Source organism: Neofelis nebulosa, chromosome X (assembly GCF_028018385.1).
Source record: "Neofelis nebulosa isolate mNeoNeb1 chromosome X, mNeoNeb1.pri, whole genome shotgun sequence".
In the NCBI taxonomy this organism is placed as follows: domain Eukaryota; kingdom Metazoa; phylum Chordata; class Mammalia; order Carnivora; family Felidae; genus Neofelis; species Neofelis nebulosa.
In genome coordinates, this window is record NC_080800.1 from 7,123,291 (window position 1) to 7,147,806 (window position 24,516).

The 24,516-nt window shown below is 47.3% G+C and overlaps 2 protein-coding genes across 6 annotated transcripts in view; both read left to right on the top strand.

The window, feature by feature from the left end:
- The window catches only part of SHROOM2 (shroom family member 2), a 159,381-nt gene extending 155,797 nt beyond the window's left edge, over window positions 1-3,584 (top strand). For all 5 annotated transcript variants that reach the window (XM_058713553.1, XM_058713554.1, XM_058713555.1 and 2 more), the window contains one exon: window positions 804-3,584. In XM_058713553.1, the coding sequence (XP_058569536.1) occupies window positions 804-1,070 (267 nt within the window). In that variant the 3' untranslated portion in view covers window positions 1,071-3,584. The remainder of the gene's footprint in view (window positions 1-803) is intronic.
- A 5,504-nt stretch (window positions 3,585-9,088) lies between these two features.
- CLDN34 (claudin 34) lies at window positions 9,089-15,858 on the top strand. Its single transcript, XM_058713322.1, has 2 exons — window positions 9,089-9,271; window positions 14,905-15,858. The coding sequence occupies exon 2, from the start codon at window positions 14,925-14,927 to the stop codon at window positions 15,570-15,572; it is 648 nt and encodes a 215-aa protein (XP_058569305.1). The 5' UTR covers window positions 9,089-9,271; window positions 14,905-14,924; the 3' UTR covers window positions 15,573-15,858.
- The last annotated feature ends 8,658 nt before the right edge of the window (window positions 15,859-24,516 follow it).

The following is a 24,516-nucleotide window of genomic DNA, read 5'->3' on the forward strand; positions in this document are numbered from 1 at the left end:
TGGTAACTGTGCGTGGCCACGTTGCAAAGTGGCGGAATGAGAGCGGCTGTCCTGCTGCCCAAGTAAAAATCACACGGAGGAAATGAAGCCCCGGCCTCCCCCAGCCGACGGTGGGAGACTGAATGCACTCATCTCTTCCTTTCTTAGTTTTCGTTAAACTTAGAGAAGGCAGGGACCATTAGGTGTGTATTTTGCGGAGAGACGGTGCGGCGGTCAGTGCCACATTTTGGGAACGGGGTCGTCCGTGTCCCCCAGAGCGGGCCCGTGTGGGGAGCCGGGGAGTCTCCCCCGTCACCCTGCGTCTGTCCTGCCTGTCCTTGCTCCCTCACGCGTGCCCTGCAAGCTCGCCCAGGGGCTCTTCTCCTGCGGAAGGGTGTACACACCCCGCTCCGCGAGTTCTTCGGAATCCGCGCCTTTTGCTGCCTTTGCCGCGGTGTTGTCAAGGTCAGGCCTCTGACGCGCATGGGATCCCTAAGTCCTTTACACCTTTCGAGCCTCTCAGAATTCTGTCCTTATCTGTCCGGGGACAGCTCTTCTCGTCAAGGCTGTTCCTGTGAGCAGCCTTGTTCCAGGCCAGTGGGAAGAAATGGGAGGCGGGACGAGCCTGTGAGCTCTCGAGGAAGGGCTGGGGCTAGCCGCGCCCGAGTATCTCCGTGCAGAGGCCGTCAGACCTCTGTTCCCTAACCTGGCGTCAGGGTGTCCCCTGAAGCAGCCCGCAGCGTGGCCGGCATCTTGCGGCAGCCGCCCGGAGCCCCTGCTCTCGCCCTGGTCCTCAACGGGCTTGTCTCTCTCTCTCTCCCCAGCAATCGCTGCTCGAGAAGCAGCGGGTCCTCATCCAGCAGCACGAGGACGCCAAGGAACTGAAGGAGAACCTGGACCGCCGGGAGCGGATCGTGTTCGACATCCTGGCCAGCTACCTCAGCGAGGAGAGCCTGGCCGACTGCGAGCACTTCGTGAAGATGAAGTCCGCCCTCATCATCGAGCAGCGCGAGCTGGAAGACAAGATACACCTGGGCGAAGAGCAGCTCAAGTGTCTGTTCGACAGCCTGCAGCCCGAAAGAGGCAAATAGGAGGGCCCTCCCTGGCGGAGGCCGGAAAGTGCCCCTCTGAGCTCGGTTCCGGAGGATGCACGCGGAGACCCCAGCCGGTATTTATGTCCTGCAGCCCGAGTCGTCCCCTAGCGGGATGGCTGCTTTAGAGAAGCAATAACTTCCGTGTGTGTTTGCGATGGTCTATTTAATGTGTTTTAGCTTCCCCGTTGAACGCTGAGCAGAACATCTCACCATTAGCCATTTTGCTTTGCCAGTTACCACACGTGGCCCAGCCTCCGGAGGGTGGCGGGTTCCCGCAGTATAGACTATGTAGTGCATGCAAGTGGTCCTTCTCACTGGTAGGGGTGCCCTTCCTCCCGTCTTCACATCCTGAACCAACCACCCGGGAAGCAGCCTGAGCGAGTCTCGAAGGCGCATGAGCGGGGAACCCCTGGCTCCCGTCTTACCCTGCGATTCCTTACCCTGGGAAGCGTGGGCTGCCCCGTCGTACCCCATTCGTCCGATGGTGTGGACCCTTCCTCGTCCTTCATTCAGTCTCCCAGCAAAACCACGATGATATGATGAGAAGTTACTAACCTTTTGGAAAGGGGAATGGTTTCCCAGTGGTTAAAAACCCACTGTGAAATGAACACCTTATGTGTTGGCTTCACGCATCCTGAAATCGCCACAGAAAGAATCGTGTGCATGCTTTAAAACACGTGCACAGCACAAGGAGCTTCAGTCCTGGCGTCACGGTTCAAGTGATCTTTTCCTGCAAAGTGAAAGTCCTCGGTCAATAGTGTGTCCAGTAGGAGTCATGTGCTCGCTAGATACTTGTTTCATGAGACCAACAGCATATTTCTGAAATTACCTTCTGCCTATAACACTTATTTTGTGTGCGTATGGTTGTTAGTGACAATTGCCTACGTTTCTGTTTTTGCCTCTTTAAATCTATTGCCATGCCGTAAGGGTTACTTTCCATTTACTTGTAAGAACCTTTCCTCTCTGTGCTTTCAGAGGCCCCATGGAGTATTACAACTCCCAAACCCGATCTTTTTCTGCCACAGTTTATAGATTCTGTCCCCTGTTTATCAGCTGAAATCGCAAGTTTCTCAAGAGAGTCTGCTCACTAAGAAAACACTGTCATGCTGTCAGTTTCCAGTGGACAAGTCACAGACTGGGAGGAAAGATGTGCTAATCATGTCTATGACAAAGGATCTAGAACGTGTGAAGAACTTTCAGAAGCAAGAGAACAAACAGCTGGTTAGTACATGGGCAAGAAACATAACTGGGTGCTTCAGCACAGAGGCCGTGTGCACGGGCAATAAAATAAGCACGTGGAAAGACATTCAACCGCCATCGGCTTGGTTATAACTTCCGTTTAATCTACGCCGATGTAGAGCTTCTTCACAGATGCTCATCCGATTAAACGCGTGGTAAATGGCAGGACAGCCCCTTGGACGACGTCATGTTGAAGTGATGATCGGACATTTGTTTGATCGAGGGATCATTTGGATCCTCGTTTCCCCTATTCCCATGAAAGTTTTCCGACAGGTGGGGACACGTCCCTTTGTCCGCGGCGACGGTTGCCTTCCCAGAACACACGTGCACACAAATGTCTTAACAGACCGCTGTCTGTACTTGATGAGCCAGAGGGGGGGAGCTGGACCCCTGAGCCACAGCACTGACGTCTCTGCACCCCACGGGGGTCCCAAAGTGGCAAGCTTCAGTAACGCACGCAATAAACCCTCTTTTTGGCAATCCACTCATGCCAGAAAGCTCTATGCCTTTTCAGAAGTTTCCAGTCCTATTGAATTGAGCGATTTCTGACTTGAAAAAAAATCCCCATCCTGCCAATGACGTGTCCTCCTTTCCTCCTGCTGTAGTCCCTTCCTGTGAAAACTGGTCACTTCAGAGAAGGTGAAGTTGGCTGTCCACGGACCTCTGTCATTCTCCTCAGGGGGACAAACACAGTAATTTCAGCGTGTTTTGCTTTTAATTTAGACAAAGCGTTTATCTGTGATCTTTCCCCTCGAATACAGTATTGTGAATCATTCTGATGATATATATGTAAAATGTGAGTAACAGGAGGTGTGTGTCTCTATCCAGCCTTTTAGGTCTTTTGAGGACCTTCTCTTACACACAGCAATATACAGTGCTCTGTCCCCCTTGCCGCGAAGCACATGGGGTCACTGTCCTGTACCTTCCCCTGTTTGCCTCTTCAGCGTCTAGTCAGCAGGGACCCAAAGATTCCAGTGAGTCGATGTACATATCTTTGTACATAGCTATGTTATTGCATACAACAACAATCTGGTGCTAATGTTTTGCCCTTGGCATTCTTAGGTGGCGGCTGATTCCTCCCCCTCTGTCGTAGCACAGCTGTGGAATGCTCTGTATGGCGAGATTTCAGTCAGGGGTATGGCCTGTGGCTTTTATCCTGCAGTCCAGTGTGGAAAATGTGTACATACTTCATGCTCGACCCTTACCACTTAGCTCTCATCGTATCGTCCTGCTTGACTTTTAACAGAATAAATGTGTCTTTGAGTGAATGGAGCATGTCTTTGACTTACCTATGTTCTATCTTTTTTTTTTTTTTTTTTAATCAAACTGTCCTCACCATAGGTCAAATTCTTAAGCCACTGATAAATTGTGGGATGGATTCTCTATATGTGTGTAACTTTAGGCCAGCCTAGCTAAGGCTGATCAGTTTGCAGGCAGGCAAAAGTCAGGGGACACAGGTCGTATCAGTCAGCCGTGGCTGTAGTTATGCTGTGATGCTGTGTAACAAGCAACTGTGAGATCTCAGTGTGCAGTACGGTATCTCTTTAGCTCACGCATGCGGCGATCATGGTACTCTGCTCCGTGTGTCTCTTGTCTTTCTCCTGGAACCGGCAGCCTGGCCTGGGGAAGTCCGTGGCGGATGCACGAGAGAACCGACCTGGGCACAAAGGTGTTTTTCCACATACCTGATTATATCACACCGCTAACCTTCCGTTGCCAAAGCAAGCCCCACAGCTGAACTCAGAGAGGTGGTGGGATGTGCCCCACCTCTTCGGTGGGGGGAGCCGTGTCATCACGTGGCAGAGTGTGGACACCAGGTGTGAAGAATTCGGGCCACTGATGAGCTGCATCTCCCACGCCGGCGTCTGCTATGATGGGGTAGCGCTCAAGCGTCCTGGACCCAGAAGCCACGTCCCCAGGGCGAGGCCACCTCTGCCTGCCGCTCCCTAGTCGTATGGCCGTGACCAAGGTACCCGGGCTCTCCGAGTTTCGTCCTGTGTCACTGGAGAAGGCCTGGGGAGCTCAAGCAAGCACATGTTGTTCATGTGCTTAGAGGCCACACTAGGCCTGGACAAAAGTGCTGCGGAGGCGTCTACTCTTGTGTGTGCATCATTCTCTCTGGTCTTGGAGGGACAGGCCTTCCCTGAACGATCTGCCAGAGCCGCGCAGGAGACGGGGATTTCTGTTGCATGGGAGGATGAGAAAGGGTTCTGGTCTGCAGCAGGTTTGCGAGGTGTCAAGGCTGGATGGGAGCGGGGAGAGTCTCTTTAATAAAAATTATTCAACGGGCGCCTGGGTGGCTCGGTCGGTTAAGCGTCCGACTTTGGCTCAGGTCACCATCTTGCAGTTCATGAGTTTGAGGCCCGCGTGGGGCACCGCGCTGACATCTCAGAGCCTGCTTCAGACCCTCTGTCTACCCCCCCTCCCCGCTCTGCCTATCCCCTGCTCTATCGCAAAAATAAACATTAAAGAAACAAATTTCATAAGTAAAAATTATTCAAAATTAGAGTGGATATTTACTGAGAATGAAAAACTCACAAGTCAGATTTTTTTTTCAGTGGATGAATACCACACATTTTGTTTTTATTTCTGGCTTCTGCCAGGTGACTTCAGCGTGTCTCATTTGAGTTCTGGAATGGTCAAGAGATTACTAACTGGGGGCAGTTCAAATGCAGCCCGAGAGTGCTGCTGTGGTGCCAGGCTGGGCCGTTCTGCAATCTGTGTGCCATGTTCCATGACCCGCTGCTGACAGCGTGCAGGGTTGCGTCCCTGAGAACTTGTGTGCTCGGGCTGGTGAACCACATTGGTGACGGCTTGGTCTTTGGTGCGGGCCCGTCAGACTTGTATGGGATGAGCTGTGTTGGGTACCCTGAGACAGCCTGGGATATGGGGACACCAGACACTCGCTCCATTTTCAGACCTGTCTGCCGGGACTGCTGCAGGTCTGTACCTACAAGCACAGACATTCTGAGAGCCTGGGTTGTGCACTTCCCGTTAAGAGAAGGAAAGCAATGCACGGTGTGTTTATCGTTCGTGTGTGCTACATCTTGAGTCCCGGTGACCCACATAAACATCCCAGTCAACCCAAGCTGGATAGTGCACCCTCTCCTCGTCTCCTCCAGGTCCCCCAGAGGCTTGTGGTCATTCCGGCACCTCCTGACACAGGCAGGCGGAGAGGAATGACATGGTACACCTAACAGAACGTGATGACGATGTCTTTGGCAAATTTCACGAAAGCATGGGGCTGTGCCAGATAAACCAGGTCATCAGATTCAAAGACGAGGCCTACTAGATGGCGTGATCCGTCCCAGCGAGGACCACGTGGAGGTGTATTCAGGGCTATCAGTCGTAGCTCACTAAACCCTCAGCCCTCAGAGCACAAGGCAGGGTTTTGTGTATGTCTGTGCTTCTCTGCTTGGTGCCCGGTATGAGCAGGCGCTTAATTTATACACAGGTATTGAATGGGCGAAGAAATAAAACCGGTTACACAGTATGGATCACCGAGCAGCGTGAGATTTCCTTTTTTTTTCCCTCCTCCTGGGTGCCGTGTATGGAACACCTGTGTGCCAGGCACTTGAGGTCGGGCCATGGAGCACGTGCTGCTGACTTAACGCACAGAGGGAAACAAGGACCGAGTTCGTCGCATTACCGTCTCAATCTTGCTGCCTCTACCTTTACCCTCCCAGGTCCTCCCTTCAGCCTCTTCTGCGTCGGTGTCCGGAGATAGAGGGATGTTGCATGGGTCACAGGAAGCGAGTGCCTTGATTTTATTACTGTCAAGCCTGAGACCAGAAAGGACATAGAACGCAAGGTCAGCAGGGAGGAGCCGATGGGGTGTGCCAATTTTTGAAGGTTCCAAACAGGAACAGCCCCTGGGATCTAAGTACTGAAAGGCACGCAGGATAGTCTCCAGAGAAAAGCCAAGAGGAAAACTATCCAGTGAGCCTGGGTGTCTCTGCTATGTATTTCTCTCGAAGAGATTCTTGGAGTGTAGTGAAGTTTCCAAGGAAGCCTGCAATAAAGACTCGTTTTCAGATTCACTCAGGGTTTCCAAATGTACTTGAACTTGGATTGCTTCCACCCTGTGTTTAAAAAGTTAATATATTGATTTATTTATTTTATTTTTGAGAGCGAGCAAGCAGGGGACAGGCAGAGAGAGAGGGAGAGGGACAGAATCCCAAGCAGGCTCCGCGCTGTCTGCGCAGAGCAGAGCCCGACGTGGGGCTCGAATTCGGGAACCGTGGGACCATAACCTGAGCCCAAATCTAGAGTCAGATGCTGAACTGACCAAGCCACCCAGGTGCCCCCAATTTAATTTTTTTTTAATGTTTTATTTATTTTTGAGACAGGGAGAGACAGAGCATGAACAGGGGAGGGTCAGAGAGAGGGAGACACAGAATCTGAAACAGGCTCCAGGCTCCGAGCTGTCAGCACAGAGCCCGACGCGGGGCTCGAACTCACGGACCGCGAGATCATGACCTGAGCCGAAGTCGGCCGCTTCACCGACTGAGCCACCCAGGCGCCCCTGTTCTAATATTTTTAATCAGTCAAAATGTCAGCATATCTTGAGAGACCCAGTAATAAGGATGGCCACCACTGGTGGTAATGGAGCACTGTGAGTGTTTGGTCTAGGGGGCTCCCGTCCCCAGAGGTGGGGGGAAAACCTAAGTCTGTCTGTCTCCGTATAAGGCCGCGGTCTTCAAATTCAATTTTGTGTAGATTATCCAAATAAGCTTTGGGTAAGATGGAAAATACACAACAGCCACAAAAAACCCACATACGCACGTACGCGTCCACATCCGTAGCTAACAATATATGCTTAATATTCTGTGCCAAGTACATATTTGGCGTTTTCTCCCCACCAGTAGGACGTTTGTCCCCACCAGCCGGCATTCGATTATAGGTCTCCGGGCACACGCCTACTGTCCCCACATCCATTCCTGCCATCCCTGTGGCCCCACCTTTCCTATTGACATCTCTCTGGCATGCCAGCCACCCCTGGCGACAGCTCTGGGACTTTCCCAGGAGACATGAAAGTCTACTAGGCCCATAGCACGCTCTATCCCATTCCGCGCCCACAGCGTTCTTCCGCATCCAGTGCCCGTGAAGATGCATGAGACGTAATATATTCACAGGTCTTCCCTTCTCCTCTCTCTCCTGTCCTTCTTTTTTTCTCCCGAGAAACAGGAGTCTACTAATCATGTTGTTGAAGTCTTTACTTAGGGTGCCTGGGTGGCTCACTTCAGCTCAGGTCATGATCTCCCAGCTCAAGCGTTCAAGTCCCACATTGGGTGACCTCAAGTGGCTCAGTCGGTTAAGCATCCGACTTTGGCTCAGGTCTTGATCTCACAGCTCCCGGGTTCAGGCCCCGCATCGGGCTCTCTGCTGTCAGTGCACAGCCCGCTTCGGCTGCTGTCTCCCTGCCTCTCTGCCCCTCCCCAGCCCGTGCTTTCTGTCTCTCAAAAGTAAATAAAAACATCAAAAAAATTGTTAATGATAAAATAATCTTTTTACTTAGCAGTGTTGGGAATTTTCCTCTAGTTATCTGTTAACATCGGGTTTAATTGCTGTGTGATAGCCCACTGTAAAGGTACTCAATAGTTCATTAACCGTATTCTCAGAATGGGATTTTTCCTATTTGTTCCCAGTTGTAACCTTGGTTATAAAGGTCATTGGGTGTGTGTGTCACTTACGTCTACATATCTCTCCTTGTTTGCTTGGGATAAATTCCTTACAGAAACACTAAGCGATTCTGGTGGAATTTTGGCTTCTATATAAAATCTAGTACCCTGAGTGCTGGCTAGCTGACATTATGTGATTTTTTGGTAGCCTCCTGTCTACAGAAGCCCCATTTGAAGCTATTCCCAATCTTCGGTCAATTTCTCACAAATGAGGAATTATTGTACATACTCCATGCTATTTTACCCACGTGGACTATGTGTCAACAAGCCTGTAATCCAAGCCTCAACTAGGAGGAGGTCCTTTCCCATGAATTAAGGGTATCTTTCCTAATATGTCAAATGTCCATGGTCTTTCACAACTGAATCTTGCCCTTGTGGGTACCACTTCTACTAACACCTACACATATATGTTGCCATAGCTTTTTTTTTAATTGAAATTTTTCTTTTAATGCTTATTTATTTTTGAGAGAGAGACACAGCACAAGCAGGGAAGGGGCAGAGAGAGAGGGAGACACAGAATCAGAAGCAGGCTCCAGGCTCTGAGCTGTCGGCACAGAGCCCGATGCAGGGCTTGAACTCGTGAATGGCGAGATCATGTCCTGAGCCGAAGTCAGACACTCAACCAACAGAGACACCCAGGTGCCCTGGTGTTGCCATAGCTTTAAAAAAAAATTGTCATTACTTCCTGATGGTGTGGGTTAGATACCATTTCTGGGGGACAAGAGAGCAAATGAGTAGGAGACAGGTCTGAATCAGATACATCTTAAAAGTGGACTTTGATGGTCCATTAGTAAACATTACCCGCCCTCCCCCGCCAAAAAAGAAAACTAAAACTAAAACTAAACCAAACCAAAAGATGATATGCAAAGAGAATACATGATTCAGAAAAGAAACCAAAGAGGTGCGGTGATCAGTTACAAGACGGATGTTGCCTTGGAGTCCGGGACCTAGCAACCGAGAACTTGGAAGGCGCGGACAATGGGTGACGGAATGCGCTCACAGTTTAAGGCTGAGGAGAGGAGAGGGCCTTCAGACTGAGCTCCAGTCACGCTCGGTGGCTGAGTGCTCCTGTCTGCCCGCTCGGTGGCTGAGTGCTCCTGTCTGCCCGCTCGGTGGCTGAGTGCTCCTGTCTGCCCTGCCGAGGGGCCGGCCATGGACAAGCGAGGACGCTGTGCTGGATAGAGGAACAGCCTGTGCTCTGCGCGTCTGACCCAGTAGCTAGCCGTTGTCCTCCCCAGACTTCCGTTGCATCGGAGACTGCGTCACTGGACAGTGGAGGTTCGGCCTTCTTTGTTGTGTGTGTCTTACTGTGGTGAAATAGGACATAATCTTGATCATCTTACCATGCGTTAAGTGTACAGTCCAATGGACGTTTAAAATGTTAGGTCAACACCACTGTCCCATCTCCAGGACGTCTTCGGCTTCCCAAACTGAAGCCTTGTCCCTGTTAAACACTAACTGCCCCATTCCTTTCTTCCCCAGCCCCTGGCAACCGCTGTCCTACTCTCTGTGTCTGTGAAGGTGCCCACTCTAGGGACTGCATATAAGTGGAATCACGGTATTTGTCTCTTGGGGACTGGCTTGTTTCAGCGTAAGGTCTTCACGGTTCATCCATGTTGGAACAAGTGTCAGAACTTCCCTCCTCTTCAAGGCTGATAAATGTCCCATGGTGTGTCAAGACCACATGTTTTCTATCCATGTGTCCGTGGACAGACATTTGGGTTTAGCATGAAGGGCACTACATGAACGTGGGGGTGCAGGTATCTGCGGTCTCTTCCGTTGGGTAGAGAGCAAGAGGTGGGATTGCTGGATCACGGGGTAATTCCACGTTTCATTTTCCGAGTCTGTGTTGTATTTTCTCAGTCCCTCTTGTATTGTGTTTTGACTCCTTGGCCACACGAGTGTTTGTTTCGCTCACTGTCCGTGGTTAATTGGCTGTTCGTTGCTTTCACATTTTGATGCCCGGTCCTGGACTCTTCTGACACGGATTCGAGTGGCACCACATCAGTGTCACTCAGTGGTGAAGACTAAGGAAGGTGGAAGGGGCAGACCCTTTCCCTCGGGCCACGTAATCCCACTTAGAACCCTTCAGGGCTCTCTTCATTCTGCAGCCTCTGTATTGTGACACGGTTGTAATGTAATGGCATCGTGAGACAACCTCACGGGGATTTTTGAGGTTATTGTTATTTATTTTATTGGCGTTTTGTCGCCCCAGTTCAAGTCTGTCTCACACATCCACAGGCCCACCTCTCCTGAGGCCGCTTCTCTACATGGGCCCGCACAATCTACTTCCTCTTTTCTTTTATATTCTCCAATTAGCCAACATGTGTAGCCCTCAAATTTAGTCTCCTTGGCTGGTGAAAATAAATAACCTGCCTATCTCCGGGGAAAGGCAGCCATATGCCATCCGTTCTACCCTTGGAAATGAAGACTTGCTGGGTGGCTGGGTGGCTCAGTCGCGAAGCATCTGACTCCAGCTCAGGTCATGATCCCACGGTTCATGAGTTGGAGTCCCACACCAGGTAAGCACAAGCCCTGCTTCAGGTAAGAAGCCCTGCTTTCTCTCTCTCTCTCTCTCTCTCTCTCTCTCTCTCTCTCTCTCTCTGTCTCTTTCTCTCTTTCTCTCTCTCTCTCTCTCTCTCTCTGCCCCTCCTGGGATTCTCTCTCTCTCTCTCTCTCTCTGCCCCTTGCCGACTTGTGCCCTCTCTCTCTCAAATAAAAAATTTTTTTTTTTTTTTAAATTTTTTTTTCAACGTTTTTAATTTATTTTTGGGACAGAGAGAGACAGAGCATGAACGGGGGAGGGGCAGAGAAAGAGGGAGACACAGAATCGGAAACAGGCTCCAGGCTCCGAGCCATCAGCCCAGAGCCCGACGCGGGGCTCGAACTCACAGACCGCGAGATCGTGACCTGGCTGAAGTCGGACGCTTAACCGACTGCGCCACCCAGGCGCCCCTCAAATAAAAAATTTTAAAAAGGGAGACTTTCTAATCTGAACCAAAGACATATCAGAACTCAGGCAAGTATAAGGTGTACGTTGCACACGGGAAGCTAGCACCTGCTTGAACACTCCACCAGAAGGTTTCCCATCTTGGGGAAAGCATTTCAGAGTTCATGAAGCTCTGTTAAATGCAAGGGATAGAAATCATATTCAGGTTACGAGCCAGAGACTGGTAAGAATAGTCGTGTCTTAAACTTCACGAGGCCAGAAAACTACAATTAGGCTCACTTTCAAAGTGCCCCTTGTCGCCAAGGTTCCTTTACACTGAGCATACATTGTGCTTCCATATACACAATAATCAAAACCCAAACAGACACGCAGTAACAAAGGTTACGAGAAGGGGGAGAAATTCGAGCCCTTCTACATTGCTGGTGGGATTATCAAATGGTGCCACCACTTAAGAAAACAATTTGGTGGTCCCTCGACGTGTTAGACATAGAGTTACCTTGTGACCCAGCAATTCCCCTCCTGCCAAAGACAAATGAAGACACATCCACGCAGAGACTCACACGTTAATGTTCACAGTAGCATCATTCATAGTAGCCCAGAAGGGAGAAGAACCCAACTGTCCATCACCTGCTAAACAAACTGGTATGTCTATATAGTGGAATACTACCAGGCCGTGAAAAGGAATGGAGTCCTGATACATCTGTGGATGAACCCCTAGCACATTATGCTGAGTGGAAGCAGCCAGACCTAAAGGCCACATATTGGAGGACTCTGTTTATAGGAGATATCCAGAAGAGGCGCATCTGTAAACATGGAGGACCAGGGGCCGGGGGAGGAGAGAGGGGAGTGATTGCTAACGAGGACAGCATTGCTTTTATGCTTCTCTTGGGTGTGCCTTCCTTTTAGCAAATGGTAGACAAAATGGCTATACTTTCCACTCAGCTCCCGTGTCACAATGGGCCTCATTCTAACACAATTTTCTTGAAGGGTTTTAGAATGTCAGGTAAGTGCATGTGTAGGTTTGTAAACGGTAAGTAAGCGAGCCAGGGGCTTTGATGGGATGAGATCCAGACTATCGCAACAGCATCCTTCAGAGTCCCCTTGGTCTCATCACACTGTGGGTTGGGCGTGGCCCGTTAGGAGAGAGGATGCCAGCTGCCTGTTGGTGAAGGGGTATCAAGTCCCTGTGGCTGGTACCTCCAGAAAAATGGCTGGACGTGGCTCTCCTCTGGACCCAAAGACAAACGTGTCAATTTCTCCACTTTTCCCATTAGGTCATGGAGCTTGATAACATTGACCTGAGAGCAAGAATGTTGTCACGTTCCTCTCTACCACACGGCATAGGTTTCAGAGACTCTAGGGTTTCAGTTAGGAAGTTCTGATTCTACAGGCCATCAGCGCTGGGTACAGTTTCTTATTTTTTTTTTTTAATTTTTTTAATATTTATTTATTTTTTCAACGTTTTATATTTTTTTATTTTTGGGACAGAGAGAGACAGAGCATGAACGGGGGAGGGGCAGAGAGAGAGGGAGACACAGAATCGGAAACAGGCTCCAGGCTCCGAGCCGTCAGCCCGGAGCCTGACGCGGGGCTCGAACTCACGGACCGCGAGATCGTGACCTGGCTGAAGTCGGACGCTTAACCGACTGCGCCACCCAGGCGCCCCTTTAATATTTATTTTTGAGAGAGAGAGAGGGAGACAGAGTGCAGGCGGGGAAGGGGCAGAGAGAGAGGGAGACACAGAATGTGAAGCAGGCTCCAGGCTCCGAGCTGTCAGCACGGAGCCTGACGTGGGGCTTGAACTCACAAGCCGTGAGATCGGGACCTGAGCTCAAGAGTCAGACGCTTAACCGACTGAGCCACCCTGGCGCCTCAAGATTCTTTTAATTTCTAAAAATGACTGGATACTCAATACTGTCATTAAGTACATATGATGATGGCATTTTTAGCTTACATTTGATCTTTATGCTTCCATTTATACTATCAGAGTTTGCATTTAGAAATGAAATAGTAGTCTAGGAATGTGAATTATTGAGGCGCCTGGGTGGCTCAGTCGGTTAAGCGTGCGACTTTGGCTCAGGTCATGATCTCACAGTTCATGGGTTCAAGCCCCATGTGGACTTCTGCGCTGACAGTGAGGAACCTGCTTGGGATTCTCCGTCTCTCTCCCTCTGTCTCTCCGCCCCTACCCTACTCTCTCAAAAAATACAATAGAATAGAAAAGGAATGTGGATTATGAGGGAATTTCTTCTAGTCTCAGACCCAGTGCACACATAAGGTATAGGTCTTCAATTTGATTTGCAAATTGGACTCTGAGGGGTTGGGGTGGGCAAGGGTGACTTTTCTGGAGGCCCTGTGTGGCTCTGAACCTACAGACCTTCCAAGCAGTAAGCCCTCTGTCAACTTCTGCTTGCGGGTGCTGTTGTGGTCTTGGGGATGTTTGCAACGGCTGAGGGTTCTGGCAAATGCTAAGTTTCTGGACAGTCCCACAGAAGATACTCTAATATCCCCGAGCGTGTGTGGGGTTCCTTCCAGGGAGGACAGTGAGGTGCAAATACGAGTTATTACAGAGTACTTATGTACCAGAATTAATTAATCCTCCATTGCTTTACAAGCTTAATGAAGCCTTTTGTATAGTGTTTATTAAAAAAAAAAAAAAAATCACGCTCATGCCAGAAGTACCTAAAAAGCTTGAACAGCCAGACCTCATTTAACAAGTCACAATCCAAGGTCACAAATACAGTGTTGAGTGAAAGAAGCCGGGCACAGAGGAACGCCTACTGCAGGATCCCTGTTTTGAAAAACAGGCAGAATTGAAGCAACACTTTTGGGGGCCCATGCTGAAGGAAAGCCCTGTAAAGACAAGTAAGGAAGTGATTCCGTTATCTATCCTCCACCAGGTGGTGCCGACGGGGTTATTTGCCCCGTGCCAATTCACTGAGCTGTACGCTTCGATTTCGTGTGCTTTTCTGTACAGATGTGATTCTTCACAATACAGATAGCCTGAACAACGCTAACCCAGTGAAAAATGTCTCTTACTAACTTAGCATATAGAGACTTCCAGTTGTGTTTATATGCACGGTGACGTTCTATGTACTCTTTCGTAAGTTCCCGTTTGGGCTCGATCCATGGTCAACATCTTCCTTTTGGTTATGTGTGAATGGGAACAAGAACGGATGTAATCTTGAAGACTAAGCCTGTGAAATGTTAGAAAGGAGGTGGAGGAACTGGAGCCTTCATGCATTTCTGGTGGGAAGGCAGAATGGTATAGCCACTTGGGGAAACGGTTGGGCACTTGCTGAAAAGTTCAACATCCACGTATCGTACACCCCACTAGTCCCACTCCGAGGGACCTACTCGAGAGAAACGGGAAAGTAGGCCCGTGCAAAGTGTTACATAGAAATGTTGAGAGCAGCCCCATAATAGCCCAAACTTGGAGCCAACCCAAATGTCCAAAACCGATGGAAGAATAAACATTTGTCCAATTGAATAGGACTCAGCAATCAAAAGAAACTACTCACACATGCTACAACGGGGATGAAACTTGAAAACACTCTACAAAATGAGCAGAGCCAAGCACAAAAGAGTACACCTTGTTCGATCCCTGTTAGATGTTTCACGGTGCATGGCTCCATTTCACGGATGTAGCATGAATTATTTGAGCCCCGTTGTTAGACCTGAACTTGTTTCCCATTTTTCAATATTATGCATAGCGTACGGCTAAATATTGGTGCCCAGTCTTAATGATTTCTTTAGGCAAATGCCTAGAAATGGAACTGCCTGTGTGAAAGTCTGTCCATTTTAAGCCAAATGGCCCTTCACAAAGTGCACTCAGTCTGGGCTCCCGCCAGCAGGGCTCCCGTCTCAAATATAGCACCGCTTACCACACGGTGGGGGGTGGGGAGGTCACTCTTCCAAGCCCAGGAGCCCCCCCCTCATGACGCTCTGTATTTGTTTGCAGACCCCCAGTACGCAGTTTCCATGGCCTTGCCGCTGGGTGCCAACAGCTGCCAAACGGCAGGCTTCGCCCTAGCCACCATAGGATGGATCCTCACCATCACTTCCATGGGCCTCGTGGAGTGGCGAGTGTGGCACATAGGGAACACCTCTCTCTCTCACTCCGGAGTGGTCTGTGTGGGAATGTGGAAGGTGTGCATTTACCACCATGTCCCCAGCACCAACAGATCTGCATTGTGTTACCATTACGCCTACAATGATACTTACATCCCTTTGGATATTCGTATTTGTCAAAATCTCCTGTTGGTCGCCAGCATCCTAGGTCTTATGGGGAGAGTCTCCATCATCTTTGCACTTAAAAATCTGTGCGTTGGAAGTGGTCAGAGGAATGTCACCTTCGGTCCACTTGTTGTCTCAGGAATTCTGGACATAGCTGCCGGTATCTGTATCTTGATCCCTGTGATCTGGAATTTCTGCTCCGTGTTGAACGAAGAGGGTATTGCCTTCCCACCATTTCTCTCTATACCCTTCAAGCCCAATACTCAGGAGCTTGGCAGTGCCATTCTGGTGGCAGGCCTGAGTGCCATCATGATGCTGTCCGGCGGATTAATTTTCCTCTTTTACAGGTGCCCCATAGCTCGCCGAGTGCATCCTCAAACTTCAGAAATATAAACTCTTGGTTGCATTGGCTTTCCAAATTCAAGATTACCAAGCATTTGTGACGAGTTCTAGCAGGATGCCCTATCAAATATTTCCAACGATTCTAGACCATGCCAAGGGTAGTTGTGGGCAGAAAGTAGCCAACTATTTCCATCTGCTATTTTCTACGTCTTGGGTTCATTACAAGAAAATTTCACTTAAAAAAAATCTTCCCCACCTGTTGGTTGGTCTTACTGAGTCTGAATTTCAATTATTGTTGAATAAATAATCTATACTATAAACCTAGTCTATGGACATAAGATTTTCTGTGATTCTCACATGTCCCTTTTTATCAAGTTGGTTTTGTTGTTGTTGTTGTTTATTAATTTGAGAGAGAGAGAGAGAGTATGTGAGCAGGGGAGGGCCAGAGAGAGAGGAGAGAGAGAGAATCCCAAGCAGGCTCCACACCGTCAGCACAGAGTCTGACTCGGGGCTCGAACCCACCAACCGGGAGATCGTGACCTGAGCCGAAATCAAGAGTTGGACGCCTAACCGACTGAACCACCCAGGCCCCCCTCCAGAGTATTTTACTTTCTTTTTTTTTTTTTTTTAATGTTTATTTATTTTTGAGACAGAGAGAGACAGAGGATGAACGGGGGAGGGTCAGAGAGAGAGGCAGACACAGAATCCGAAGCAGGCTCCAGGCTCTGAGCTGTCAGCACAGAGCCCGACGCGGGGCTCGAACCCACGAACCGTGAGATCATGACCCGAGCCGAAGTCGGACGCCCAACCGACCGAGCCACCCAGGCGCCCCCCCTCCAGAGTATTTTAAAGCAAACCCCAGATATCATGTCCCTTCATCCCTATACACTATCTAAAAGATGGACATTTCCTTGCATAATCATTCTGTGCCTTAAAAAATTGAACAGTTATCCCTTGTGATCACGAAATATTTAATCAGAATTGTTACATATCTCCAAAATAATTCTACAATTTTATTTCTTCCACACAAGATGCACACTCTGTCTCTTAAATCTCAAACTAAAGTACTTCCCCTTCGGCGCCCACTCCACCTTTTGTTCTTGTAGGATTTTATTTTCAAGTAATCTGTACGTGGAACGTGGGGCTCAAACTCAAAACCCCAAGATCCAGAGTCACATGCTACACTGACTGAACCAGCCAGGCACTCTTGCCTTTTTTTCCTTTTCTTAATTTTGATTTGCCTAAGAAAGTGGGTCTGTTGTCCTCCCATGAAACTTGTCACATCTCAAGGCTTCATTAGATTCCAGGTCAGCTGTTTGTGGAAGAGTATGTCAAAGGCGATGCCCTACTTAGACTGAGTGCATTGTAGCAGGTGGTAAATGGTTATTTACCTTTTTAGTGATGCTAATATTGATGGGTGGATCCAGAAGGGGAAAACCCAAACCCTCTCGTAAATTTCATCCAGCTTCCACCTTTTGATGGTCCTTGTGCGAATCAATGATTGCACTAAGGATTACGAGTGGTGACTTTCTAATGTGAACATTTTTGTCAGATTTATTAACTAGACTGCTTTTGTAAAGAAGAGCTTTCTCTCATCAAGTGTGGCTACTTGGGTTCCCTACAATTCAGCTCAGACACAAAAGGCAAGGTAAATGCTTCATTTTTTCCCTTTAATTGTGAAATTGCTAGAGTAAGGGGGAAGAAGTCCTTAATTACCTTGGTGTTGACCGATGGCATTTTAAAATTGTTTTCACTGTTAGTTTTCATTTTTGTCTTTTTCTCATGAGAGTATAAACTCAACTCTGGAGTCTGAACTCATGAGACTTGTTTCCATGTTTTTATTGTGGAAATTTTCCAATGCCTTCAAAAGTAGACCAGCGATTTTCTCAGCTTCAAGAATTCTCATTAGGTTCCCTATAGTGTTTCATCCCTATCCTCACCGACTCTCACCAACCCCAGTCTTGGATCATTTGGTAATAAATCCCTGGCAGTGTATCATTTTATTGATGAATACTTCAAAACACATCTCTAAAAGATAAGGACTCCTTTTTCATAACATAACCACACTGTCATTATCACACCAAAAAAAAGTTAATACTTTCCTAATGGAAACAAATGTGTAGTCAATGTTCAAATTCCCCTAATTGTCTCATACATGCTTTTGTGGTTTATTAATTTTGAGAGAGAGAAAGACGGAGAGAATGCAAGCAGGGAGGGGCAGAGACAGAGAGAGGGAGAGAGGATCCCAAGCAGGCTGCATACCTTCAGTGCAGAGCCCCACGCAGGGCTTGAACTCATGAACCGCGAGATCATGACCTGAGCCAAAGTCGGACGCTTAACCAACTGAGCCACCCAGATGCCCAGATATATCTAGGTTTTTTTTTTTTTTTTAAGTTTATCTACTTATTTCTGAGACAGAGAGAGAGAAAGAGGATTTCGAGCAGGCTCCACACTGTCAGCAAAGAGCCCAACACAGCGCTCGAACTCATGAACCGTGAGATCATGACCCGATGTGAAATCGAGAGTCAGATGCCTAACTGAGCCACCCAGGTGCCTCTTGTTATTACAAATTTAAATAACTACTCCCAGCACCCCACGCAATTAGGTATGCCCTTCGTGGACTGTGGAATGCCTTTTTCTCCCCAACTTCGTAGGTGGTCCAGTCAGCTCCCAGGGTAACTCCTAAGCCCTCCTAATGCCCTATTTGATTACATTCTGAAATCATCCTGGAGGCCGGCCTAGAAGAGAGACAACCCCTTGAGCTCACTCACTGATGAATTCTTTCCCCAACATTCACTGGGTGTCTTTCACATGAGAGGTGACATCAAAACATTTCACCGAGAGCTTTGAGGATATGGTGTATACAAGACACACACCTCCCACTTGTGCTGCATGATTGCTCACGCTATTCACAGCCCTTCAGATGCGTAAATGGCCTCAAACGAAATAAATGACTAAAAGATAAGGTCTTAATGGGTAAAACTCAGACACACTTGAATCTAGAGTGACAGACTGAGGGTCATACTGAGGTCACAAGAGAGAAATCAAAGGGCTAACCTGGAATGTCTTTCTTTTCAAAGAACATTTATTTGTTTGAGAGCATAGTGTTTGAAAAAATTTCCCCACTGTGACAAAAGTCTATCAGCTATTTAAATTTTTTTAATGTTTCTTTATTCTTCAGAGAGAGAGAGAGAGAGAGAGAGAGAGAGCGAGCATGAGTGGGGGAGGGGCAGAGTGAGAGAGGGACGCAGAATGTGAAGCAGGCTCCAGGCTCTGAGCTGTCAGCACAGCCCAATACGGGGCTCGAACTCGTGAGCCACATGAGATCATGACCTGAGCCAAAGTCGGACGCTTAACCTACTGAGCCACCCGGGCACCCCAGTCTATCAGCTATTTAAATTGTGTTCCAAAATCATCGCCTGTGGACCCAAGTGGGCTGGGTGCCCCGCTAGAATGTTAAACAGACACTTCCTTTAGGCTTTGTGGCCAGATTTGTGGGCAACAGATTCTTCCTCCTCTCTGATGGAGATTTTGTAAAATTTTAATAGCATTCTTTAGGAAATCTCCTTTCTCCACCGACTATTATTTGCATAACACCCTTAGCTCTCAAGCTTTGGGAACTGGGAGGAAATCATACCCTTTTGCATTTAGTTAAAGAGTTCCTGGCTCCCTTCCCAAGTCTTTGAAAGGAGCTGGATGGCAAGTCTGAGTCCCATTCAGACCTTCAGGGCTGGCCTTGGACAGAGTCCCACGTATTCTCCATGCAACTACAAGAATGGCTTGTAAAGTGGTTCCTCGGTAAACATCACATTCCCCCCAGTGAAATCTCCCCCTGTAATAGGTCTAATTAAGGCCAACTTTACATACAGGGGCTTTGAAAGTGGATTTGTGTAATTTAAGTGGATCAAAACCACGGGTTACTTGGAAAATGGAAGCTCGCAGACAACATGCTTATGAGGAAGGGTTGCCCAACCCACCCCCCTCACAGAAGAGATACCGTGACCACGAACAGAGTGGCACATTTGCCACCTGTTGGTCACAGGGGAAAGTGGCTAGATTGGCTTCGGTGAAAATTTAGTGGTGACCCCCTTCTGCCTCCAGGCTCAACAGAGAGCAAGCCCATGGGTCCTAAAGACTTTAGATGCAAAAGGCCAAGGGATCACCATGGCAGGGTCTGCCCTGGGGGAGAAGGGTAGAAGAAAAGGGGGGAAAATGAGTTTCAAGACCTTCTGAAGGACCTTCATTCATTTCTCGGGTTAATGGCCACAAATGGAGGCAACTGTGGTTCGTTTACCTCGGGAAAGGGCTTTTAAGGAATATTCCCAAGCAGCTGCGGAAACCCCCTTTGTTTCAGGGAAATTCCCTGTCTTCTCTGGCTTGACAAGGACTGCCTATTTCCACCTGTTGGCGGGAAAAGCCTGCACCAGCTCATCTGTCCGAGCTGATGGAGTTTAAGACCGGGAGACCTCCTTCTCTGTCCTCTGGACTTTTACCGGCCTCCAGCCCGCCTGCTGGGCCCACACCTCTTTCGCTTCCGCCCCCCTCCTCCTGTTTCTGCACCACTTGGGGTGTGGCCTGCCTGCCATCCTCAGGGCCTGAGGCACCATCGGCTCCTCCTCCCACCCTCCCGTCAGCACCCACTTCAGATCTCCCCACCAGTGTCTCAGGTAAGCACTGACAACGGGGAACGGATCGACTGTCCTTTAAGCGGATGCAAGCGAAACATAATTCGGTATTTAAACTAATTGAAGTTTGTTGGTCCAATTAAAAATAGAGTTATCAGCATTAACTATAAAGCGTTGTATTCTATCTGGGTTTCCTAAAGGGCAGATAAGCTAATGTCATCTCCCTTGCAATTTGCTAGCAAGAAGGTGACTTAAAGTGATGGTTAATTCGGTCTCAAAGCTTTCGCGGGTAATTGTTAAGATAGCTTTCAAAGGCTTTGGTAACCTGAAACTTTAAAGGTTTTGCTTGGATGCGAAATTGAAATTGGATTCATCAGACATCTAGGTCTTTTCGAAATGAGATAAAGTGCTAAAGCATTGACTGCTAAACATAAGTTTGAGCTTTTGACTTCTCATCACATGAAACAAAGGATATTTGGGTCTGTTGGAAAACATGCCTTGGGCTTCATCGATTGATGAATTTGCCATCTGCTGAATTCTGCTGTAACAGTTCACGATTGGTTACTAGTTAGTTTTGCCCGGAGATTAAGGTTTCTAAGCATTAAAATTCTTCTGTTAAACATAGTTAAGACAGATGGAAAGAAGGGAAGCGACTCTGTATGTAGAAAAGTAGGAGAGGTGTAAGGAAGATATAAGGAATGGAAATACGTATTTGTTGAAGGTAAAAGAAGGTAATTTGGTCCTAGAATTGATGACGTTTTGGGGTCATGGGGGGCTTGTGGCGTCTGGAACTGAAGGCCAAGAAAGAATTCTGGAAGACGTCTTTGGTGCAAAAAGCCGATTTTATTAAAGCATGGGGACAGGACCCGTGGGCGGAAAGAGCTGCATTGGGGTCCTTCTGGGTAACTCATTATCTACCCTCAGGTTGGGAGGGGTTCAAGGATAGAGTAAGTCTCTAAGGAATTCTGGAAGCAAGGTTTCCAGGACCTTGAGGGGCTAGCTGTTGCTAGGGAAACACCATTTACTCCCGTTTAATAAAACCTCGGTCCTTGGGGCGCCTGGGTGGCGCAGTCGGTTAAGCGTCCGACTTCAGCCAGGTCACGATCTCGCGGTCCGTGAGTTCGAGCCCCGCGTCGGGCTCTGGGCTGATGGCTCGGAGCCTGGAGCCTGTTTCCGATTCTGTGTCTCCCTCTCTCTCTGCCCCTCCCCCGTTCATGCTCTGTCTCTCTCTGTCCCAAAAATAAATAAAAAACGTTGAAAAAAAAAATTAAAAAAAAAAAAAAAAAAAAAAAAAGCTCGGTCCTGAGACCCTTCAGATGCATATGAGGGGACGGGGCACACAAGCTTGGAGCCTGATTGCCAGCATGTATCCAGGGGCAGTCCACGTAAAGGAAGTAGACTTCCCGGATCCTCGAGGTTGGGACAACAGACAACAACGTTAAGCCAAGGTTCTCTTTTGCCCTCAGCAAAGTGTCATCGTGGAGGCAGCTGAGCTCCTAGAGGGAGATCACTCTGCCGGTTTCAAGGACTTGAAGGACCTTCATCAAAAGGACGCTGGTTGTTTGGAGAAAAATGGCTTGGGACAAAATCTGAATGCAAAGGAAAGTTGTAGAAGGTTTGTGAAAGGAAATCTTTGGAAAGGAATTTTATGTGTGGTCAGCATGGACTAAGGTTAAAATAAATGGATTTCCATTTTTTTTAATGTTTGTTTATTTTTGAGAGATAGAGCAGGGGAGGGGCAGAGAGAGAGGGAGACAAACAATCCGAAGCAGGCTCCAGGCTCGCAGCTGTCAGCACAGAGCCCGACACGGGGCTCAAACCCACGAACCATGAGATCATGACCTGAGCTGACTTAGCCACTCAGGCGCCCCTAAAATAAATGGATTTTTCAAATACACTAGTATGAGACTGAAAATCTGCTTTTCTCTCTGTTCAAAAGACAAAGTTTTCTTGGATTGTTGATCTGCTCTTAATAAAAAAATGTAAACAAGTATCTTTTTTGTCTGCCGGGAAAACCAAGCTTATGTTTTGTCTTTATCAAGTCTTTGATTACTTAGTTAAAACTTCTCAATGTTAAAGGAGCTAAGTTTTGCTAACAACTATATAACCCTACATACATATTTGCCTTTGAATCTCTTATTGCCACCTTGGTTAAATAAATAACTAAGTTTTAAGTTTTGTAATGATCTGTGATCCTATTTAGGCATGTGCTTTATAACTTTCTAAGGTTTTAACAGATTCCCCAAGATTTAAATTGTAAATGAAGTCTTTTTGACCAATTAGGCTTGTTTGTTTCGTATGTTACGTTACTTGAAAAAAACTCAAACAAATAATGGTGAACCTCAGGTTGTATTGCTTGGATAAATGCTATAACGGTTCAAATATATATATATATATATATATATATATATATATATATATATATATAATTCCTAAAGTTGTAATATGTTTTGGTAATAAGGTCGTCACTTGATATTCTAGTTATCAAAGTGCTAGGTGTCACAGAAATCATGAATTCCCTTGTCAACTGCATCATAATGAACTCTCATATCAGATTGTTAACAGTGTCCATTTCTGAGATTTTGCCATTTATAGTTAATTGTTCTTATTCTCTCACAAAACGTCTTTCATCTTCAAGGACACTTATAAAAAGGACTTTTAGGACAAATACAGGTGTTTCACATCTTTAAGATTACTGAAATAGGTAAAAATTTCCAGAACTAACTAAAAGTTTTATTTGAACTAAACAAGAATTAGGAACATGGGAGTAAATGAACTGAGGAAGATTATAGTTTTTGTGACTCTTGTTTGAAATACTATTGGTACTCATGGGAATGCAAACTGGTGCAGCCACTCTGGAAAGCAGTATGGAGGTTCCTCAAAAAACTAAAAATAGAACTACCCTACGACCCAGCAATGGCACTACTAGCCATGTATCCACAGGGTACAGGTGTGTTGTTTCGAAGGGACACAGGCACCCCCATGTTTCTAGCAGCACTATTGACAGTAGCCAAAGTATAGAAAGAGCTCAAATGGCCATCGATGGATGAATGGATAAAGAAGATGTGGTCTATACATACATAATGGAGTATTACTCGGCAATCAAAAAGAATGAAATCTTGCCATTTGCAACTACGTGGATGGAACTGGAGGGTATTATGCTAAGTGAAATGAGTCAGTCAGAGAAAGACAAATATCCTATGACTTCATTCACATGAGGACTTTAAGAGACAAAACAGATGAATGTAAGGGAAGGGAAACAAAAATAATCTAAAAACAGGCAGGGGGATGAAACAGAAGAGACTCCTAAATATGGAGAACAAACTGAGGGTTACTGGAGGGGTTGTGGGAGGGGGGATGGGCTGAATAGGGAAGGGGCACTAAGGAATCTACTCCTGAAATCATTGTTGCACTATATGCTAACTAATTTGGATGTAAAATTAGAAAAAGAAAAAGAAAAAGAAAGAAAGAAAGAAAGAAAGAAAGAAAGAAAGAAAGAAAGAGAAATAAATAAAAGAAATACTATTGGTACTCTAATGTTTGCTTTTCCAGATTAAGAAAAGTTTCTCTTAAGATATCTATGACTTACACGGTCTCATGGTTAAGTTCTTGGGATTGAGCCCTGTGTCCAGCTCTGTGCTGGTGGCATGGATCCTGCTTGGGATTCTCTCTCCCTGCCCCCCCCCCACTCTCTCTTCCTGTCTCTCCTTCACTTGCACTCTCTCTCTCTCTAAGTAAATAAATAAACTAAAAAAAACCTATGACTTACAAAAACATGATAAAAATATTCCTCTGTAAACAAATTAAGGCATTTCACTTTTCTTTGTACCTAAAACCCTCTGAAATTCAGAAGGTCTTAACGAGACCTTTTTAAAGGCTTTTTTTTAATAAAAGGCTTTTAAAAAAGGCTTTTTAAAAAATAACTTTTTAATGCTTTATTTTTGAGAGACAGAGAGCTAGAGCATGAGTGGGGGGAGGGGCAGAGAGAGAAGGAGACCCAGAATCCAAAGCAGGCTCCAGGCTCTGTGCTGATAGCACAGAGCCCAATGAGGGGCTCAAAACCACGAACCACAAGATCATGACCTCAGCCGAAGTCGGACGCTTAACTGACTGAGCCACCCACGTGCGCCAACACTGTTGTCTTTTTTAACTAAGTTTATTTATCCCTTTTTTAAAAAAATTTTTTAAATGTTTTATTTATTTTTGAGACAGAGCATGAGCAGGGGAGGGGCAGAGAGAGAGAGAGAGGGAGACACAGAATCCAAAGCAGGCTCCAGGCTCCGAGCTGTCAGCACAGAGCTCCACACGAGGCTCGAACTCACTGATCGTGAGATCATGACCTGAGCCGAAGTCGGACGCTTCACCGGCTG